At 26.3% G+C, this 20342-nt stretch overlaps 1 protein-coding gene across 50 annotated transcripts; it reads right to left on the bottom strand.

The window, feature by feature from the left end:
- Positions 1 to 12444: 12444 nt before the first annotated feature.
- Positions 12445 to 18692, bottom strand: LOC126906745 (keratin, type I cytoskeletal 9-like). 50 transcript variants are annotated; one of them, XM_050687532.1, is made up of 7 exons: positions 18552 to 18692; positions 16207 to 16274; positions 14763 to 14947; positions 13935 to 14303; positions 13809 to 13871; positions 13620 to 13745; positions 12445 to 13115 (listed from the first exon to the last, which is right to left on the bottom strand). In XM_050687532.1, the coding sequence occupies exons 1-7, from the start codon at positions 18570 to 18572 to the stop codon at positions 12616 to 12618; spliced, it is 1332 nt and encodes a 443-aa protein (XP_050543489.1). In that variant the 5' UTR covers positions 18573 to 18692; the 3' UTR covers positions 12445 to 12615. The 50 variants fall into 50 exon arrangements, with proteins under 50 accessions (XP_050543489.1, XP_050543504.1, XP_050543503.1 ...); XM_050687547.1 differs by lacking the exon at positions 13620 to 13745 and adding an exon at positions 13305 to 13397 and having other exon boundaries at positions 13839 to 13871; XM_050687546.1 differs by lacking the exon at positions 13620 to 13745 and adding an exon at positions 13242 to 13334 and having other exon boundaries at positions 13839 to 13871.
- Positions 18693 to 20342: the final 1650 nt, after the last annotated feature.

The following is a 20342-nucleotide window of genomic DNA, read 5'->3' as shown; positions in this document are numbered from 1 at the left end:
AAAAAAAAAAAAACACATCTTAGTAAAACCAATACCTTCTCCGCTTCGCATCGAAGCTAAAAGTAAAACTTTGTTGGATAATATTTTTAAAAATATGTTTATAATAATTGATTTATAATTTATTTTAAAGTTAAATTAATATTACAAATTACAATACTTATTTGTCACTTATCCGTAACTTATAACTGCTAATAAATATACAAATCATAGGAAAGTAAACTTTTAAATTTAAATTTATATGAACTAATAAAATATTCGTAATCAGAGTTTTATATTTAGTCACTCCATGTCTACATGTAACAATTAAATTTTTAAAAATGCAATATTATATATCTAATCATTAATTATAATTTCGTAATAGGTTCTTAAAACAACTAATTTTTTAAAAGACTACAATTTTAAAGGAAGTTTCACCTATTTTAAATCATTGTAAAGAACAATAGATCAATAAAAAAAAATGAAATTCACACTAGTATAATAGTAGTTTAATAAGAATTATTTCAACAATCGCCCAATGAAGACTTCAGAATTCAGATTATTATTATGAACCAAGGAATTGGGATTTCATTCATTATCATTACTTATAAAAAAAAAAATTAAAAATCTTTTTTCATTGTAAAATGTATTTGACATTCATGGCCTTAATAGACAGTTACAATAAAACCAAGTAAATTTTAAAAATAAGTTTAAAAAAGTCTAAAAATAAAGAAAAATTTAGATTTCCACAATCAATAGCATTATTATCATTTACATAACCCAATAGCAATACATTAAAATTATAAAGTGCAAAATTCTAGAAATTGAAAAATGTCTGAACATATTATTTTTAAAGATTATTACTATATATGAAAAAAACAAAATGATGATTTTTTAGACAACATACTTTTTTTTTATAATAAATTTTTTAGCTTCGATGCGAAGCTGAGAAGGTATTGGTTTTACTAAGATGTGTTTTTTTTTTTTGTGTCTGTTACCACTTTTTCTCAGCTCTCACTGAACCGATTTCTTTCAATGATACGTCAAGAGATCACAAATCGTATCCAGTCGAAGACATTACCCTCAAAAATTGAAAAAAAATCCCTCGTTCCAGGTAAATGGGGGAAACCTCAAAAAAAATTACAAATTTAAAAATCGCTAATTTTCGAAGTTTTTTCAATTTTTTTTACTTAAAATTGCCACAACTTTTTTAAAAATAACCAAATCAATATAATTTTATATAGATGCATGATATCATTACCTTTCATTTGGTATATTTTTTTTTTATATCTGACCCTTTACCTGCCCACAGGGGGGGGATTTAAAATGACAACTTTTTCACAAAAAATTAATTTTTTCCACTTGACTTTTGAAAATTTTCAGGAAAGTCTGACACTTTTATATATATCTTAAATTGAAGCTAATGTAATTTTCTTTATTATGCAAAAAAAAAATTTCGGACTTTATTTTATCTTCACAGTGAAAATGGCTACCAAATGCTATTTTTGTGTGAAAATTTTCGATTTTGTATTTTACATTTTTAACTTTAAAATGCTATAACTTTTTGAAAAATGTATGGATTAACACATTTTTTTCATGAGAAGTAGTATTTATGTACATCTTTCATTCGACATACTGTTTTTTTAAATCAGACTACTTTCCTATATACAAGGGGGGTTTAAATCTTAAAAATGCATGTAGAAAGTAGAACTTTTTCAACTTAACTTTTGAAAGTGTTCCGGAAAGTCTGACACTTTTATATATATATTAAATTAAAGCTAATGTAATATAATTTATTATGGTAAAAAAAAATTTCGGACATTATTTTATCTTCATGGTAAAAACAGACATCAAAGTGGATAAAAAAAATACGATTTTTGTAAAAAAATTCTTTTTTATATTTTTAACTTTATAATGCTATAACTTTTTGAAAGATGTATGGATCAATATAATTCTTTTTTTTGTAGATGCATGATGTCTTTACCTATCATTTGGTATATTTTTTTTATAAATCTGACTTTTTACCTGCCTACAGGGGGGGATTCAAAATGACAACTTTTTCACAAAAAATTGACTTTTTCAACTTAAATTTTGAAAGTGTTCCGGAAAGTCTGACACTTTTATATATATCTTAAATTAAAGCTAATGTAATATACTTTATAATGGTAAAAAAAAATTTCGGACTTTATTTTATCTTCATGGTGAAAACAGACATCAAAGTGGATAAAAAAAATACGATTTTTGTAAAAAAATTCTTTTTTATATTTTTAACTTTATAATGCTATAACTTTTTGAAAAATGTATAGATCAATATAATTATTTTTTTTATGGATGCATGATGTCTTTAACTATCATTTGGTATATTTTTTTTATAAATCTGACTTTTTACCTGTCTACAGGGAGGAATTTAAAATGACAACTTTTTCATAAAAAATTTACTTTTTCAACTTAAATTTTGAAAGTGTTCCGGAAAGTCTGATACTTTTGTATATATCTTAAACTAAGGCTAATGTAATATACTTTATTATGGTAAAAAAAAATTTCGGACTTTATTTTATCTTCATGGTGAAAACAGACATTAAACTTAATAAAAAAAATACGATTTTTGTAAAAAAATTCTTTTTTATATTTTTAACTTTATAATGCTATAACTTTTCGAAAGATGTATGGATCAATATAATTCTTTTTTTTGTAGATGCATGATGTCTTTAACTATCATTTGGTATATTTTTTTTATAAATCTGACTTTTTACCTGTCTACAGGGGGGAATTTAAAATGACAACTTTTTCATAAAAAATTTACTTTTTCAACTTAAATTTTGAAAGTGTTCCGAAAAGTCTGATACTTTTGTATATATCTTAAATTAAAGTTAATGTAATCTACTTTATTATGCGAAAAAAAAATTTCGGACTTTATTTTATCTTCACGGTGAAAATGGCTACCAAATGCTATTATTATGTGAAAATTCTCGATTTTAGTTTTTACATTTTTAACTTTATAATGCTATGACATATTTAAAGTGTATGGATCAACACAATTTTTTTATGAGAAATAATATTTTTAATAATCCCTTTTTCATTCAGGATATTAATAAGAAAATAGCAGATTATGTAGCTTTTGGAATAATTCACCAATTATTTAAAATTAAACACTATCTAAAGATTTGCATTGAAGCGTTTTTTTTTATAGTGATTTTAATCACTATCTGATAACATTATACTTGATCCAACTATGCCACGTCACCACTGTGTCGCGACCCCCTTGTGCTGGGTTTTTATATACAATTTTGAATTCGTATATCTGCTATTATTATTTCTATATAAACGCAAAAAAAAAATCTTATTAAGAATTACATATATTTAAGATTAAAAATATATTAAACATATTAATTTAAAACTATTTGAATTAGTTGATTTAACAACTAACAATTACTTCCTCGAATCATCCCTTATAACTTAAAGGCCTGTCAAATTTATATTTTCAAATTGCAACATACATATTTAACTAATTTATAAAATATAAAAAGATCTTATTAAGAAAATGACAGACAAATAACATCTTTTAGTCTAATTCTTTGGACGTTATTCTAATTTTTATACTTAGGTGGAACAAAGAGTACGCCCAGAAAATGGCTAGTGATAAAAATAACAGCACCCATTCCTCATCACCAGTCATTATTTAAAATTGTTAATAATTTCCAAATTATTAAAAAGTTGTTTTTGACTAGTCGTTTTATTAATTTGATCATTTTATATTTTATAAGTTAGTTAAATATGTTTTTTGCCATTAAAAATAATAAATTTAATAAAGGTGTAGGGAATGATTTGAGAAAATAACTATTAGTTTATAAATGAAGAAATATATGCAACTAAAAGAAATTTTTTTTTTCAATATTTTATTTATTTTGTGAGTAATTGAGTGGTTTATGATAAACCGATCACTCTGTAAACTAAATTTATCAATCAACTATTACTATTTTATTATTATTATTAAATTATCCTTTGATTATGTTTAACAATAATTGTGATGGTATAAAACTTAAAAAGTTAGAGTGAATGTTATTATATCCACCAATGCGTTGGAAAATACTATTTGAATTAATTTTATAAAATCTTTTTAGCGGCTAATTGATTATACAAACTATATACGTAGCAAAGAAATATGTTGCCTATGAAATACACAAAGATTAATAGTAAATAATTTTCAATACAAAACAATAAGGTTTGGTTCACACACAACGTATAGATATTTCTTTTTAAGAAATTAAATCCCTGTGAATTAAATCACAGGGCTTCGGTATTCTGTTATTTATCCGCGTACACATTTAAAATGATCTAAGTTAAAAACATATATATTGCATATTTTTAAATACTATGGAGTAAATTTAAAAAATGATCGCGATTGTAAAATGTTCACTATTCGATTATTCCCAAAATAATAATAACAATTAGAGTTTAATTTAATGCGTAGCTAGGAATTATATTAGCAGTTTACGTAATTAGAAAGAAATGTTAATTTTTACTATTTTTATACGATGGAAATCATATAACATCAATAATAAATCGATAAAATAATAAATTCATATTTTTAGTAATTAATATCAATAATAAAATGTATAAACAATAATGTCTATAAAATAGTAAGTCTTTGAATAATAATATAAATCGCTTTTCCCATAGTGTTTAAATGGGAAAAATATAGTTTATGAGTGACTTTTTAGGGTTAAGCAATAATTTAAAATTTGATGGACCTTTTATGACCAAATATTATTGATTTGCTAAAATATAATAGTATAATAATTTTTATTTTAAAATTTGTATGTTAACTGTAAATTAAAATATACATAATATAAAATAAGGATAATTGAAAGGCTTGGTGTAACAATAAAATAATTTCACTTAAAAAATGTTTATTGGGCATAATAAACTATTTTTTTTTTTGCTTTAAGATCAACTTATTATTTATTTAAACTTTGGTCTGTTAAATAATATAACAAATACCATATAAAGGATAAATCCATATATATCATTCAACATACATTTTTTTATTTATTTCCTCCTGAAAATGTTCAAAGTATAAAACAATATTATAATATAGTTGCAATATTCTGAGAAGCCTTATTATTGTAATATTGTTTAAATTAAACTAAAAATACTTTAAGAATTTTATTTAGTAAATTTTTGATATGATATTTATCAGTATGTGTTTGGATCTCATAATGATAATATTTCTATACGTATTTCAACATTATTCGGAATACATATATACGTTGTTTTTTTTTTGTAATTTTTATGACTTTTTAACATAAATTTATTATTTTTTTGTTTTAAATAGATATTTTAAATTTTAACCAATAAGTGATCAATTCTTATTATGCTTTTCATATAAAAAATAACTTACTAAAGTAGTTATTATAATATTATGAAAAAAATTCATATTTTATAACAGGGTAAATTTTTTTCTCATTTTATTTTTTCAAAAATCTTAGTCTCGTTTTTTGCAAGTATTAGTTATACATATGGTTAAAACTTAATTCTGGCGATAAACTTAAAATTTACGTTTTTATCTGAAAAATAATATTATCACTCAGCTTATTTGTTATTTTGATGGGTCTAGGTTAACAATACATTTGATATTTATCAACTCAAGTAAAAAAGTATCTTGTCATAGGTTTTAATTCACCAACATTTTAGGGGTTTGGAATAACTCACAGAAGCCGCTCAACACACTCGCAAATATATTCTACTTTTCAGGATACATCTCCAATTTAGATATTAAAAAGTTTGCCAATGTAATTAACAAAAATAAATCAATGAGGGTAGTGTGTGGAAGGAGTTTATTATAAATGAGGGTTTCGGAGTTTGATGCTCATATCTTTTTATTCTTGTGTATTACGTGAATTTTTAAGGAGTAAAATATGCAAATAAATATTTGCATTTACTTTTGTTTTCTTTGTGGTTATTTGAACTGATATAGAATTAATTTCTTAGTTTATTGATGACAATCGTTAGTTGGATGTCGCGTTTATTTCGATTAGTTAGATTTATGTGTACATTAGATCTCAATCATCAACACGCACTTATATTACCTCAATAATGTTCGTCGTTTATAATATGCACATTTATAAAATTCTTTCCAATGGGATTTGTATGTATTACGATTTTTTATCTTTTTTATACTATCCAAACTTTTCATATTAAGTGGTTTTTACTAAGATTTTGGAGAAAATCCTTACAGTCAATATCGCTATTCTTAAAACTCTTTTACTTGTCAAAATAAAATTATAAAAATTTGTCTATCTATATTTAAAATATAATCAAAAAGGTAGAACATAGCTGTAAGACTAGCGAGGGCACACGCAAAGGATATTTCTAAGATGTAGGTCCTATAGTTCTTACTTACTTGATATACTCAGTAATTTTCTCTATTCGGATAACTAGCTTTAAAACTGGCTCTTCGATGGATTGTACATAATATTTTGGTGTGAAATAGCTAAATAAATTTTGGCGCCCCCAAATTTTGTCAGAATCGCCTTTTAAATAATATTAATGAGCAATAAAAAAGAAGGTCAGCATTTCTTTTCTCGTTATATTTCCATACTTATTCAACTTTATTTTTCCAAACTTTTATCGAACTTATGATAATAAACTTGTTACTTATTGATTATTGAGTAAAAATTATCCCCAAGTCAATATGTTAATTATGTCACAAGACATAATCAACAACCAAAAATTAAAAATTTCTACTGTCATTATTTTCTAAGCTAAGAACTAAAAAATCAAATCTAATTTTTAGAAAAACGACCAGACCAGAAAAATTATGTATTTATGTTTTAATTGTGGTAACTTTTGTTTTAGTTTTTTTTTATGTAAAAATTTATCTTATTTATAAAATATGTAAACAAGGACTGAAATAATTTGATATTTTTGCGATTTTGATTCCACTTTTGGGTTAGGTAATATAATAGTATAGTCTAGTAAAATAATCAATTTCGGTTCGGTTAGAAAAAAACAGAAAACGTCGTTTTTAACCGATTATAACCAGTTTTCAGAAAATCGGTTTCAATCCTTGTATGTCAGGGTACATACGTTAAAATTTAATCATTGATCACAACGAACAAAATGTTGAATCTTATACGGCGACATGAAAAAAAACAAACAAAAAGGCCTCACTCACTAGGCCAGAGCTATGGTTATTAAGGAGAATAGTCCATCATTTTAATATACTTATTAGATGGACATTAAAAGTTGAAAAAATTCTCCTTAAAAATATTTTTTAGTAACTTTTTTTTTGAAAAAGGGTAGTGTAATAGGATTGTTTACCTCCACTCTTATATGACTATACTATTTGACCTAAAGTATAGTCATTAGTAATTGAAAAAAGTATAGTTAAAAAGTACTACTTTTTAAGTATACGTTTCAAAGATTTAACTCCCTATGTATAAGGGGAACTGGTCATATTTTTTCAAAAAAGTAAATCGGATTAAAGGGGCATGTAAAAAAAATTTATTTGATACATATATTTTTTAAAAGTTATTGCAGTATAAAGTTGAAAAAATAAATGTAATGTAAAAAACGATAGGAATCTAGTAATGTAGCATTGAAGCATTTTTTAGATTAGTGTAGATTAAAATCACTGCCCTAAAACGCTCCGATGCGAATCTGTTAAATTTCAAATATGTTAAATTTTTATACAAAAAGAAAACTTATTGTCTACATTTTATTACTCAGTAAAATTTTATGAAAAATTTTATAATGCAAAAACCATGCATTATTTAATTATTTTTTTAAAATTTTATATATGTCTGAAATTTCAATATTACCGCTTCGACTGGAATGATTTTACTCAACGATTAATTCGCGTGTGACTAAACTATTTTCCATAGCATTATTCTTAATTATTGATATATTACAGACTAATGAGTCTTCAACAGCTCAATAGTTTTGCAGTAAAATTTCATTGTTGAAAATGACTCCGTTATTAATGCCAATGAGACTAATGACGACATGATTCATTCCTAATGTGATCTGATTATTTTCTCTATAAATGAGAATTCATAGCTAATGGCAACCCAGGACTTTGAATATTATCAGACTTCGTCCGATGTAAAAGTGGGTATAAGTCACTTCCGATTTAATAGCATATCAATAGAGCTTGGAATGAAAAATGTTGCTAAAATTAGACACCGGTAACCATTCTGTACGGTATTGGATAATTTAGCGTTCAGCATAACTTTAGTAATCTAACAATAGTGGAAGCTATGAAGTTCGGTTAATAAAACTCTAGTGGAACAAACGTACAACTTGTTACGCCCTCAATACGAGTAATCGGATATTGCGCTAAACCGATTATTTCTATATGGTTTCTTAACTTTTACAGACCAAGTCTGTTGGCACACTCGGTAATGATTGCTAACACTTACGATCCACTAATGATATGAAATTATGTAATTTTTCCGTTTCTATATTTGCATTATTAACATACCGAATACTACAGTTACTTCCGTGTGCGTCGAATTCGAAAACTTTCGTGACGTATCTTGTATATGTAGAACTGGTCTTTTCTTTTTCAACTCTTGTGTCTTCAGCTTTTAAGTCCCTCTTTTCTCCTTGAAGAAACGTGCTATGTTTTCCCTTATATTCTTTACATTTGAACTCGCCAGTGCATAAACTTACCACATGTTCTAAAGCTAATGAAACAGAGTCCATTGCTTATTATGAGCTTCCGTCTTTCTGGCACAAATTTATTTAAAAAAACACAGCAACGATATATTGGATGATCTTGTTGATATCATATGCATTTGTTCAATATTTTGAAATAGTAATTACTTCATAGAAAACAAAGTTTTTTAATCATCATTATTTTTTCACGGAGAGTATTATTCAAAAGGAAAGCAACGAGACCGATTCATTTTTTAAGGAAAAAATCTTTTAAAAATACTTCGTAGCTAATAAACGTTTGTTTTTATAACGAGCTTTCAATGAGTTCCACGTATATTAAATAATTATCCATCGTTAGCCGTCTTGATTTTAGTATAGTCAACGGTGGACCCAAGAAACACGATATCAACAAATGAAAACGCATAATAACAGATACTTCTGTATTGTTATTACAAGGTTTTCAAAAGTATTTTGGAACGAACACTAGTCCATTATATTTCCGTCAAATTTCGGAAACGAGACGCGTGCACGACTTTAGTAACATTTTCGATTTTTATGATACCTTTATTTATATAAACGTCGATTTAAGTTCACTGTTAATAGTTCACTGTTTATACTTCCGCATATTTCTCCGAAATCATCGATGTTGAACCCAACCAATCGTTGACTGAATGATGCTCTTTGAACTGTACCGTATATTTTTTGACAGTCTTTGTTCACGAAAAGAACAGAAGTGGTTTTGACACATCTACACGTGATTCTGAAGACAACGTAAAAACATTACACACTTATTGCACTGAACTATATTTTTGAAATCACTACGATGTATTTTGAAGCATTTGTATAACAATGGTGTACGATGCATCGTTTGCATCCTATGTAAACTATTAATTAGTTCCTAATATATGTTTTAAATTACAAAAAGAAAATGTTGATGGCATGAACTGGTTACACTAACGCCGGCTTTGATCATCTGATTATCTTTTTCAACCTGACCATTGATGTTTATCTACGACTAATTTTTAGAATATATATTTACGATAATATTGTCATATTAATATAATTTCTTTGTTATTATTATTGTTCAATAATAATATAGCGTAATAAACACACTTCGTGATATTAAATTCATTTACAGTATTAATTACTGATTAATTAATTATCCTGAACACATCAAGCACAAAAACTAATAGATACCAATATGCCGATTTAATTCTTTGACTTACATAGAAAATGAGATTACTAGTTACAATGGTAACAAGAGCTGTAAAAATGGCTGATAAAGACTACGTAATAGAAGAAATCATGAAATTTTTGGTGGATATAATAATTATATTATTTTAACTATTATGAAAATAAATAATTGGTCTCTTTTAAATCTATTTATTTAGTTTCAGATATTTTAACCAAACGAAGTTAGGGATATAGACTATTATAATTAAATATTTATTAACTACCTGATTTTAAATTATTGAGTGTACAAGAACTTGAGAATTATATTTAGAAGTAACAAAGTTTATAATTTGGTTCAATTTATATAGATCCCAATTTACAGTAATTATACAGAATTTTTATGGACTAGTCATTTTTCGATTATATCTTCACTAAAACATTTTTTGGGTAGAGTTATTATTTTTATTTTTTTACCAATAAATAAAACATTGAGAAGCCATAGAAATGCAAAATCACTGAAAAGTCATAAAAATGCAAAGCATTAAGAGGCCATAGGAATGCAAAAACATTAAGAGACCATAGAAATAAAAACATAATTTTTTATTTTTTTGTTACCACGAGACAATTTACCGAGTAAAAGATGATTATAATTCCACTATAAATTTTTAATAAACGTTCATTACTTCAAATAATTTTTAAATTTGATTAAATATTATAAAAAAGATTATTTAGTTCTATTTTTTTTTAATACTATAATCTCTTGTAATAATCTGTAAATAATCATTTAATCAACTCATTAATATGATATTATCTTTAAATAATATTTGATTACATATTACTTTTTCATATAGTCTGTGGTCACACCATAATATAGCTAATTAATTGTATTCTATCATGATTTCTACTACTAAATATAATCGTAACCATGAACTCAATTGAGTCAAACAATTTAAATACTTAGGTTCAGTATTGATCGAAAAAAAAGAAACTGAAAAGGAGTAGTAACAAGAATCCTGTCGGGAAACAAATGTCTTTACGGACTCAGAAAGATACTAGGGTAACGGTCCCTGTCGAGAGAAATAAAGATACAATTATATATTGTACTATTACGGGCAATAATTACATACGGAGCAGAAACATGGACATTAAGAAAAACGGAACAAAATAAATTGATTATTCTGGAGAGGAAAATCTTAAGAAAGATCTTTGGTCCAGTAAAAGACGAGGAAACTAACGGATGGAGAATAAGAAAAAATAAAGATTTAGAGGAGCTCTTTCATCATCCAAACATATTAAATATAATACACAGTAGGAGGTTACAGTGGTCTGGTCATGCCTGGCGAAGTCAGAACCCACTACTACACATTGTATTGGCAGAGAACCCAGAAGGGAAAAGGCCTCTTGGACGACCCCGTTTAAGATGGGAAGACGTAGTACAGAGAGACGTAGAATCATTGAAAGGAGGCTCAGATTGGAAAACAAAAGCAGCCGACAGAGAGACTTGGAGGATTGGTTGTTTGACGGGATGGTCTTAGTGGCTGTTAATACCCAAAAAGAAAAAGAAGAAATATAATCGTGATAATAACGTTATGAATATTATGCGTATTTTATAATAAGCATAGTAACATATAAATCACATAGTTTATAATTGATTTCATGAAAATTTTAGAGAATTTTTTTTTAGTAGAGTTCCTGTACTTTTAAGGTTAAAAGTACAAGAACTCTAATTTGAAGTTCTGATTAGGTTCTTGTTCTTTATATTATATGTTAAAAAAGGTTTTGAATCGTTTCTAAAAAGTTCCAAATTCTGATAATCATTATATTAAATTCTTTAATTAAAATGTTTGATAATGATTCAAAAATAACCTATCTTCTTAACATATGCATTAAAACAAAGCTAATCAATTTCGAAGCAGTTTTTCCTTCAACTACTACATCATTTATTATTTATAATATTTTTACTGGTACTACCCAAACAGTGGTAAAAATTTATAGGTCATAAAACACATTATGTTTTTCATTTTTTATGAAAATATATAATGTGATTTATTAGGTATACTATCTTCTATGTTTTTGCTTAATAATGATTTTTTTATAAACTTGTCATATATTGATTAATCAAAATTTTATTTACACCTTGTTCTATTTAGTAGTAAAAAATAGTAATAGGATCCCATTAAAATTTCGAAAGTTACCCTTAGGAATAATTTTTTTTTACAATAAATTTGACATTTACAATAGTTTATAAAGATAAATTATACTTTAATTTATACATTTTAATGAAAACATTATTATATTACAATCAAATTTGGAATATTACACTTAATAATTCACAATATATTAGTGAATTTTGAAACAAAAGGGATAGATAACTAAAAGATTTCTTTGTCTTATTATAGAGATATTTGTTAAAACAAGTCAATTGATTTTAGACTATGGGTGCCGCAGCATTGATATTACTAGAAATACGTGCATTACTCCAAGAAATTTTTCTTGTTACAACAGTTGTAAAACTATAGAATTGTATATTTTTTTATTTTCTTGATACTTTGGTTTTGATTACTCAAAATTGTAACCGAAACTGCAAACAAATTGAACAGTTGCAGTTCCCAAATGATAATAAAAAAAGGAAACTTATAATTAACATCTGTTTATTTTAATAAAAACGAAACATTCCATTAAGTCAGTCTTAGAGTTTGGGATTTATAATCACCAAATAAGTTTTAAATCAATATATAAAAGTATAAAACAAACAACAAATAGTTACAAATAAAACAATAACCCTAATTCATATGTTTTAGTCGCTTATTTTTTTTTGTATGGATAGCTTTCTCCCGGTGGTCCAAAACTATCAGATCCGGGGGCTGAGTAACTGTCTCCACCACTACCCGAGTATCCATTTAACCCAGAACTAAGCCCATTATCAGAATATCCATTTAAACTACTTCCAAAGCTAGATCCACCAGAATAGCTGCTTAATCCACCAAAATTTCCTGAGCTAGAGCCATGGTCCCCACTGGAATAGCTTCCTAAGTTTCCCGATGAACTACCTCCATATCCACCCGATGATCCTTTGTGATTACCTGCAGTGTATCCACTGTATAATGTACCACTATTGCTGGAAGGTTTAAAACCACTAGAAGAACCTCCGTAACTACTAGAGCTCAAACCGTGACCACCTAAAGATCCACCATAGCTACCAGATGAACCTCCGTAACTACTAGAGCTCAAACCGTGACCACCTAAAGAACCACCATAGCTACCAGATGAACCTCCGTAATTGCTAGAGCTCAAACCGTGACCACCTGAAGAACCACCATAGCTACCAGATGAACCTCCGTAATTGCTAGAGCTCAAACCGTGACCACCTGAAGAACCACCATAGCTTCCAGATGAACCTCCGTAATTGCTAGAGCTCAAACCGTGACCACCTGAAGAACCACCATAGCTTCCAGATGAACCTCCGTAATTGCTAGAGCTCAAACCGTGACCACCTGAAGAACCACCATAGCTTCCAGATGAACCTCCGTAATTGCTAGAGCTCAAACCGTGACCACCTGAAGAACCACCATAGCTTCCAGATGAACCTCCGTAATTGCTAGAGCTCAAACCGTGACCACCTGAAGAACCACCATAGCTTCCAGATGAACCTCCGTAATTGCTAGAGCTCAAACCGTGACCACCTGAAGAACCACCATAGCTTCCAGATGAACCTCCGTAATTGCTAGAGCTCAAACCGTGACCACCTGAAGAACCACCATAGCTTCCAGATGAACCTCCGTAATTGCTAGAGCTCAAACCGTGACCACCTGAAGAACCACCATAGCTTCCAGATGAACCTCCGTAATTGCTAGAGCTCAAACCGTGACCACCTGAAGAACCACCATAGCTTCCAGATGAACCTCCGTAATTGCTAGAGCTCAAACCGTGACCACCTAAAGAACCACCATAGCTACCAGATGAACCTCCGTAATTGCTAGAGCTCAAACCGTGACCACCTGAAGAACCACCATAGCTTCCAGATGAACCTCCGTAATTGCTTGAGCTCAAACCGTGACCACCTGAAGAACCACCATAGCTACCAGATGAACTTCCGTAACTACTAGAGCTCAAACCATGACCACCTGAAGAACCACCATAGCTTCCAGATGAACCTCCGTAACTACTAGAGCTCAAACCGTGACCACCTGAAGAACCACCATAGCTTCCAGATGAACCTCCGTAATTGCTAGAGCTCAAACCGTGACCACCTGAAGAACCACCATAGCTTCCAGATGAACTATCATAACTACTAGAGCTTAAACCGTGTCCTCCGAATGAACTGCCATAACTTCCTGATGAGCTACCATGTCCACTTGAAGAATCAAAGTCATTACTTGGTCCATGCTCGTCAGATGATGATCCTCCATAACTTCCTGATGGTATATCGGCTTCATAACTACCTCCACTTGGTCCGCTTAAACCGGAATCATAAACACCCGAACTTCCATGACCTTAAATATATATTAAATATTGTGTCTTATTATTATAGAAACAACAAAAATATATTAATTTTGTATCCAATTTTCAAAATAAAAATATAAATTTGGCAATGAGACATATTAAAAGTATTTTTTAAATGTATTTTAAAGATGTATTAAAATATTAATAATAAAACGTATGAATTTTCAAAAGTATTCTAAATACTTGTTTTAAATCACTTATTTCAATACTTTTTTGAAAATTAACTAGAATAAATTAGTATGTTTGAGAACTCTAGTTAAACTCATATGCATATACTTTTTTTTGGAAAACAGTATTTTCTAATGCTCATTAAATGTGCGGTATACTTTATAGCAAAGAAAGAAGGACTTTTCAAATTTTTGTTAAAAAAATCTAAAATAAAAATGTATAGAATTGAGTTTAAATTAAATATATAGTGTTTTCGAGTAATAATCTAGCTTTTTCTATACCTCCTCCTCCATATGAATCACTTCCACTGCTGTAACTACTCAAACTAGAAGGTCCTCCATAGCTTTTATAACTGTCGTGATGATTATGATGCTCATGATGATCATGATGCTCATGATGTTCATGATGTTCATGATGTTCATGATATGATGGTTTTTCAGCTGGTAAATGTACTCGAATATGTACACTGTAAAATTAATAATAACCATTATATTTTTAATTTTAATCTTATTTATATTAAAAATTGAATAAAAAACACTAGTTAGGACAGGGTAAAAAAAATTATCAAGCAAACAAATATTTTATTCGAATAATAAATATTATTATTATTATTTAACTAAAAAAATATTTTTAACTATACCACTTTAAACAATCTAAAAGGTTATATTTGAATTTTTAAAATATTAAATTTCTTTTTCAGTAAAATTAATTCTATTAGGCAGTATTAAGTATTACTTCAAAAATAGCCAATTTCTAAAAATGCAAGTGTATCTTTACACAAAACAATTAACATGCTTTTTCAAATTCACAGATGTTAGTTTCTTATTAAGATAAGCTCTTGAAATTTTAAGTATAAATTAAACTCTAGTAGTTTAGAACGCCATAAAAATGAGCTCATATATTTTAAGTTTTTCATAATGAAATCCTTTAAAAATTTCTACATTCGTTTTTCATTCACTCATTCACTGAATTATTATTAAAATTATAAAACACTTCCCTTATAAATAAAACATAGATTGTGACTGAGTCTGTTCTTTCTTTAATTTATAAATTCACTTCATACGTACTTCTATGAGCATTTACTGCTCTTTTACTTATAACGCTTTATGTTTAGCCAGTTTTTGGCTGGTAGTATGATAAAGTAGCCTCAACGACCAATGAATCCCATAAGAAAATCTTTAACTGTTCTGAATTTTTTCTCCTACCCATGATCACCTAATATCTAAGTAAGTATTGAGTCAGTAATTTAAAAACAAACTGGCCAAGTGATAAGCGATACAAATAAAAGGGCATTATTGTTTGTGGAAGTAGGTGTGAAGTGAATATAAATTCACTTCACATATATATATGTTCTTTAATATATAAATATTAAAGAACAGACTTGGCCACAATATAAATATTTATACTTTGATAGAAATACTTTTTTTTTTAAATAAAAGTATTTTAGAACTTTGATTTTTTCAGAGTTTTTGTGTGGTTAAACTTTTTTTATTGTAGATTCATTAATAATTATTTTTTCTAGTTTTAAATTTAATTAAATAATAAATTTAAAAATAATTTAAAATTAAGGAAATTTAAGAAATTAAGATAAAATTTAACGAATATTTTACTTCCTCTTTAAGAAGGATACTTATAAGTAAAAATTTGTAAATTTTCATGGTTTTAATGAAAAAATAGTATTATTTGTTAATTTTTAATTGATTATTTATTAAATAATCTACTTACTGTTCCTTTCCAAAGAAAGTGGCATTTGTAGAGTCTAATGTTATAACTGCAGCAACAAAACAACAAATCTGTAATAAAAATGTTTTGTTTTTTACTATTTTTTTTTTTTAATATAATTTTGTTATATGTTTAATGCTAAAGAACGTGCTCCCCATATGGTTATATAATTAGATATAAATGTTAAGAAGAGCGCCGCAAGCAAATCATTGAAGTGGTTGCAGCGATAAGAGCGCAGGCGTAAATATCAAAAATGAATGATTAAAAAAAAAGCCGTAAAGTTTATTTCTGTTTACTGGCGCTGTAAAGGAGAAAGGTTTTCAATATTACTTAAGATAGTATAGCAGCGAAAGTATAGACGACAAATATGAATTATACATAAAAAAACTCTATTATTTATGTAAATGGAATCAAAGGAGAATTATGGTAAAGTCAAGATGTATTTCGTACACGTGTATAACCATTGTGTATAATATTACCTGACCGTCAATTGTTACTGTTATATATTTTTCTACTAAATTTTATATTGCAATTAACAAATAAACATATATTTAATTTATAACAAATTAGAGTTTCATCTCTTTGTTAATGAAATATTTAATTTAAAAATTGTAAAAAGTTAACAGAGTTCGTATTAAAAAATAAAATTTCTAGTAACATTTTATAATTTGAATAATTTAAAATTTATTTGGCAATTTTTTTAATCAAAATTATTGTAAATTGATATTTTAAATTATTAATAGCACGCCTCCATCATTTGAAGTATAAAATTTTATATGATTAAAGTTCAACCTTCATTTAAGAAAAAAAATATATTTTACTTATAGCTAGATTATAATACATGTTAAATAATCTGCATTGACTTTTAATAATATTGTACTATTAATATTTTAACTAATTTTGAAAAAAATTTTATTGTCAACTACGAATCTGCTCACAAATTTATATGTGACAAATCATTTTCAGAATAATAATGTTTATTTATTGTATGTTAAATGCTATTTTAATGTTAAATAAATGCTTTTTGTAACATTGTTAAACTTTTAAAATTGAGAAATGCTGTATGGAATCTAATCTATATTTCCAGATTATTGCTTATATCTAAATACAATAAAAATTTTAAGTAAAAATATTCAAAATATTTTCTTTAAAACTTTTAAAAAATGTTATTATTTATTTACTAATAAATACATAAATGAAAAAGTTTTGTCTACATTAAAGCTGATCAATCAAACATTTTTTTCTTGACGTTTTTTAATTGGAATTTGGCAGTAATCTTCTAAAAATTATACAAACTCTTTAGTTTGAAATTATTTAGGTTAATTTCACAAACAAATTTGCTACTCCTTTATAGATAATTTTACAAGTATTTTAAAAGTATAATCATCATTGTATTTTCATTACATTTAAGACAAATAATTGCTTTATATATAACTTATAAAAGCATGAAAAGCTCAAACTTTCCTAATAATGCCTAATTGTTATACAATAATATAATTTTTCGTTATTTTTTTTTTTATTGTATTTTCAATATGTAAATAAAAGGAGGCCGATTGGAAGACCGAAACAGGGATGGATGGACAAAAATAAAAAAAAACTAAATCGACTTGCGATAGACAATATTATTGAAGCGACTATGAACAGAGACAGATAGAAGGAGATTTGTTTTGCAGCTATAGGCCTTAATGGCCTTTAAAGCTGGAAGAAGGAGAAGAAGAAATAAAAGTTGTGATCTCTATAGCAGATTACCTAATATTACCAAAATATACTTCGTTAAGCAATCTTTTGTTTAAAGGAGGTGGCTTTAACTTTTTATGTTATATAAAGCATAAAAAAATATTATTAATATTGTGATTTCAACTAATAAATTTTGCAAACATGTAAAAATAAAATAATAATGAGTATATAAAATTTGTAATTATTACAATTTATACTTAAGTGCTACCAATCTATACAATAAGTAAAATATCAGCTTTCTGTATTCGTTTAAATAAAAATTTATTTCATATTTAAAAATAATAGAATTTAATTACTAAATTTTCTAAACATATTATTTCTGTAAAAAGTTTACAGTAAAAGTCAACCTGAATAAGTAATTATTTAAATAGAAATTAAAAATATTATACATTATATTTGGACCCAGAAAAAGAAGCTCAAGTTATGTAAAATTCTGAATTTAAAACTTTTTAAGTAATTATCAAAATAAATAAACATTATTTTTCGATATGAGAGTATTTTAAAATTTTTAATACGATCTCCTTAAAAGTTTATGGAATTGAATAAAGTCCCTGTTATTTGGAACCAATGAAAATTTTTTTTAATTTTATCTAGAAGATTAACAAACTTACTATTATTGATAAAGTCTTCATAATTATAGAATTTTATAATCCTTGAATTACTGAAACATTTAAATTTACTATGAATCTAAATTAAATATCTAACGGCTATCAAAATCGACGGCACAGTACATATGAATCAAATGGACCAGTGCTGCACGTTTTATATACGAAAGTAACACAGAATGTGAATTCTGCTTACTGGTGGGGAATACAACCGCTGGAAATAATTATTTATTCACATATTTATAATCATAACGTTATTTCCGATATCCCACAACATTAAGTAAAAAATTAAACGTAATATTATTATAATGGAGAAAGTTTATATATTTGTCACTCAAAAATAAAAATTTCATGTTACTCTTAAAATTTAAAAATCAATGATAATTTTAATAATAAGGAGTATTGATAAATTAAAGTCTAAAATATTAAACCAATAATAAGTCACAGATTATTTGTTAAAAATAATATTAAAATTTTAATATGAACAGAATAATTGATTTATCGTTCACCACTTTTTTTGTCATAATATAATACAATTAATAATTCTGAAAATATTTTATTTTTATTTTTACTAGTTACTTTTTTTTAATTTATTTATTATCAGGTGTAAACCAGAATTCTCCAACGATAGATGAAAATATTTTTTATGCTTTAAAATACTTTTTTTTTATTTCATTACGAAGGTATTATTTTTCTAGTCTACTATCGTTGAAGGGTTAAAAAATCAAAATAAAATATCTTAAAAAATTAAACTATTAGTCTTCTTACATCACATACAATAGTTTACAATTTTTATCATTATTTCAATAATAAAATATCAATAAAAACTTTTCTGATTCATTTTAATTTTTATTAGTTTAAGTTTATTTTAATTAAGAAAAAATATGATTTTTGTTCTATTATTGTTTTACTATTTAAAAAAAGAGAATTGTTATCTTAAACATTATTTTTTCTAAAATCTTGTCTATTCACCATAATAATTTATGAAAAAATTTCCTGATTTTGTAAATAATAAAATTTTCTTTTTGCTACTTAAATAAATTAATTTTTTGATATGTATTTTTTTGGTTTTATTTTGTTAGCCGAAAATAATTTAATTGTTACTGATATGCAATATTACATCTATAAAGTACTCAATTTTTTGAGATTATTTTCTTATATAAATTTGTTTTGAGTTTTAAGAAATATTCAAGGTATTTTTTGAAGTAATTATAATAAATTTACTGGATACAAAGATATATTTTTAAAAATGAAAAAATGTTACTCTATATGATTAATTTACAAACTTGAGTGTTATATATAAATATTTATAAAATATAAAGCACCCATCAACAAAAGTTGCACAATGTAAATATAATATTTTTGTTAGATGGTTCAGTCTAGTGTTAGTGAATAAAACATGTGACAGTTCACTTAGTTCAGAGTACGAATTGCTGTTTGGCATTCAAGTCATGCTACTAACTATGTCATAATTCAGATGTAAGCCTGTACTTTGTTTTCACAATTTTTGAATTGTGAAAACGAAAAAGAAATATATTTTTTATCCATTATTAAACTTGTTTGAATACTTCTTCTTGAGTATTTTGTATGTTCCAATAACATCATAAAAATAAAGGAAAAGTTATTTTGATTGATATTTTATTCTTTTTCAATTTATGATGAATAGATAAAATATTTATGATTTTTAAAGTAAATACAGTGGTACATTGAAGAAAAAATTGGTCGAGGAATATTAATCAGACTGGTCCATTTTGCTTTCAGATTAAGTGATTAATAAAAAAGAAAGCCATCAAAATT

This window comes from Daktulosphaira vitifoliae, unplaced genomic scaffold, assembly GCF_025091365.1.
Source record: "Daktulosphaira vitifoliae isolate Bord-2020 unplaced genomic scaffold, ASM2509136v1 Scaffold_5, whole genome shotgun sequence".
Classification (NCBI taxonomy): domain Eukaryota; kingdom Metazoa; phylum Arthropoda; class Insecta; order Hemiptera; family Phylloxeridae; genus Daktulosphaira; species Daktulosphaira vitifoliae.
The sequence above is the reverse complement of the archived record's forward strand: the minus strand, read 5'-3'. Positions and strand labels throughout refer to the sequence as shown.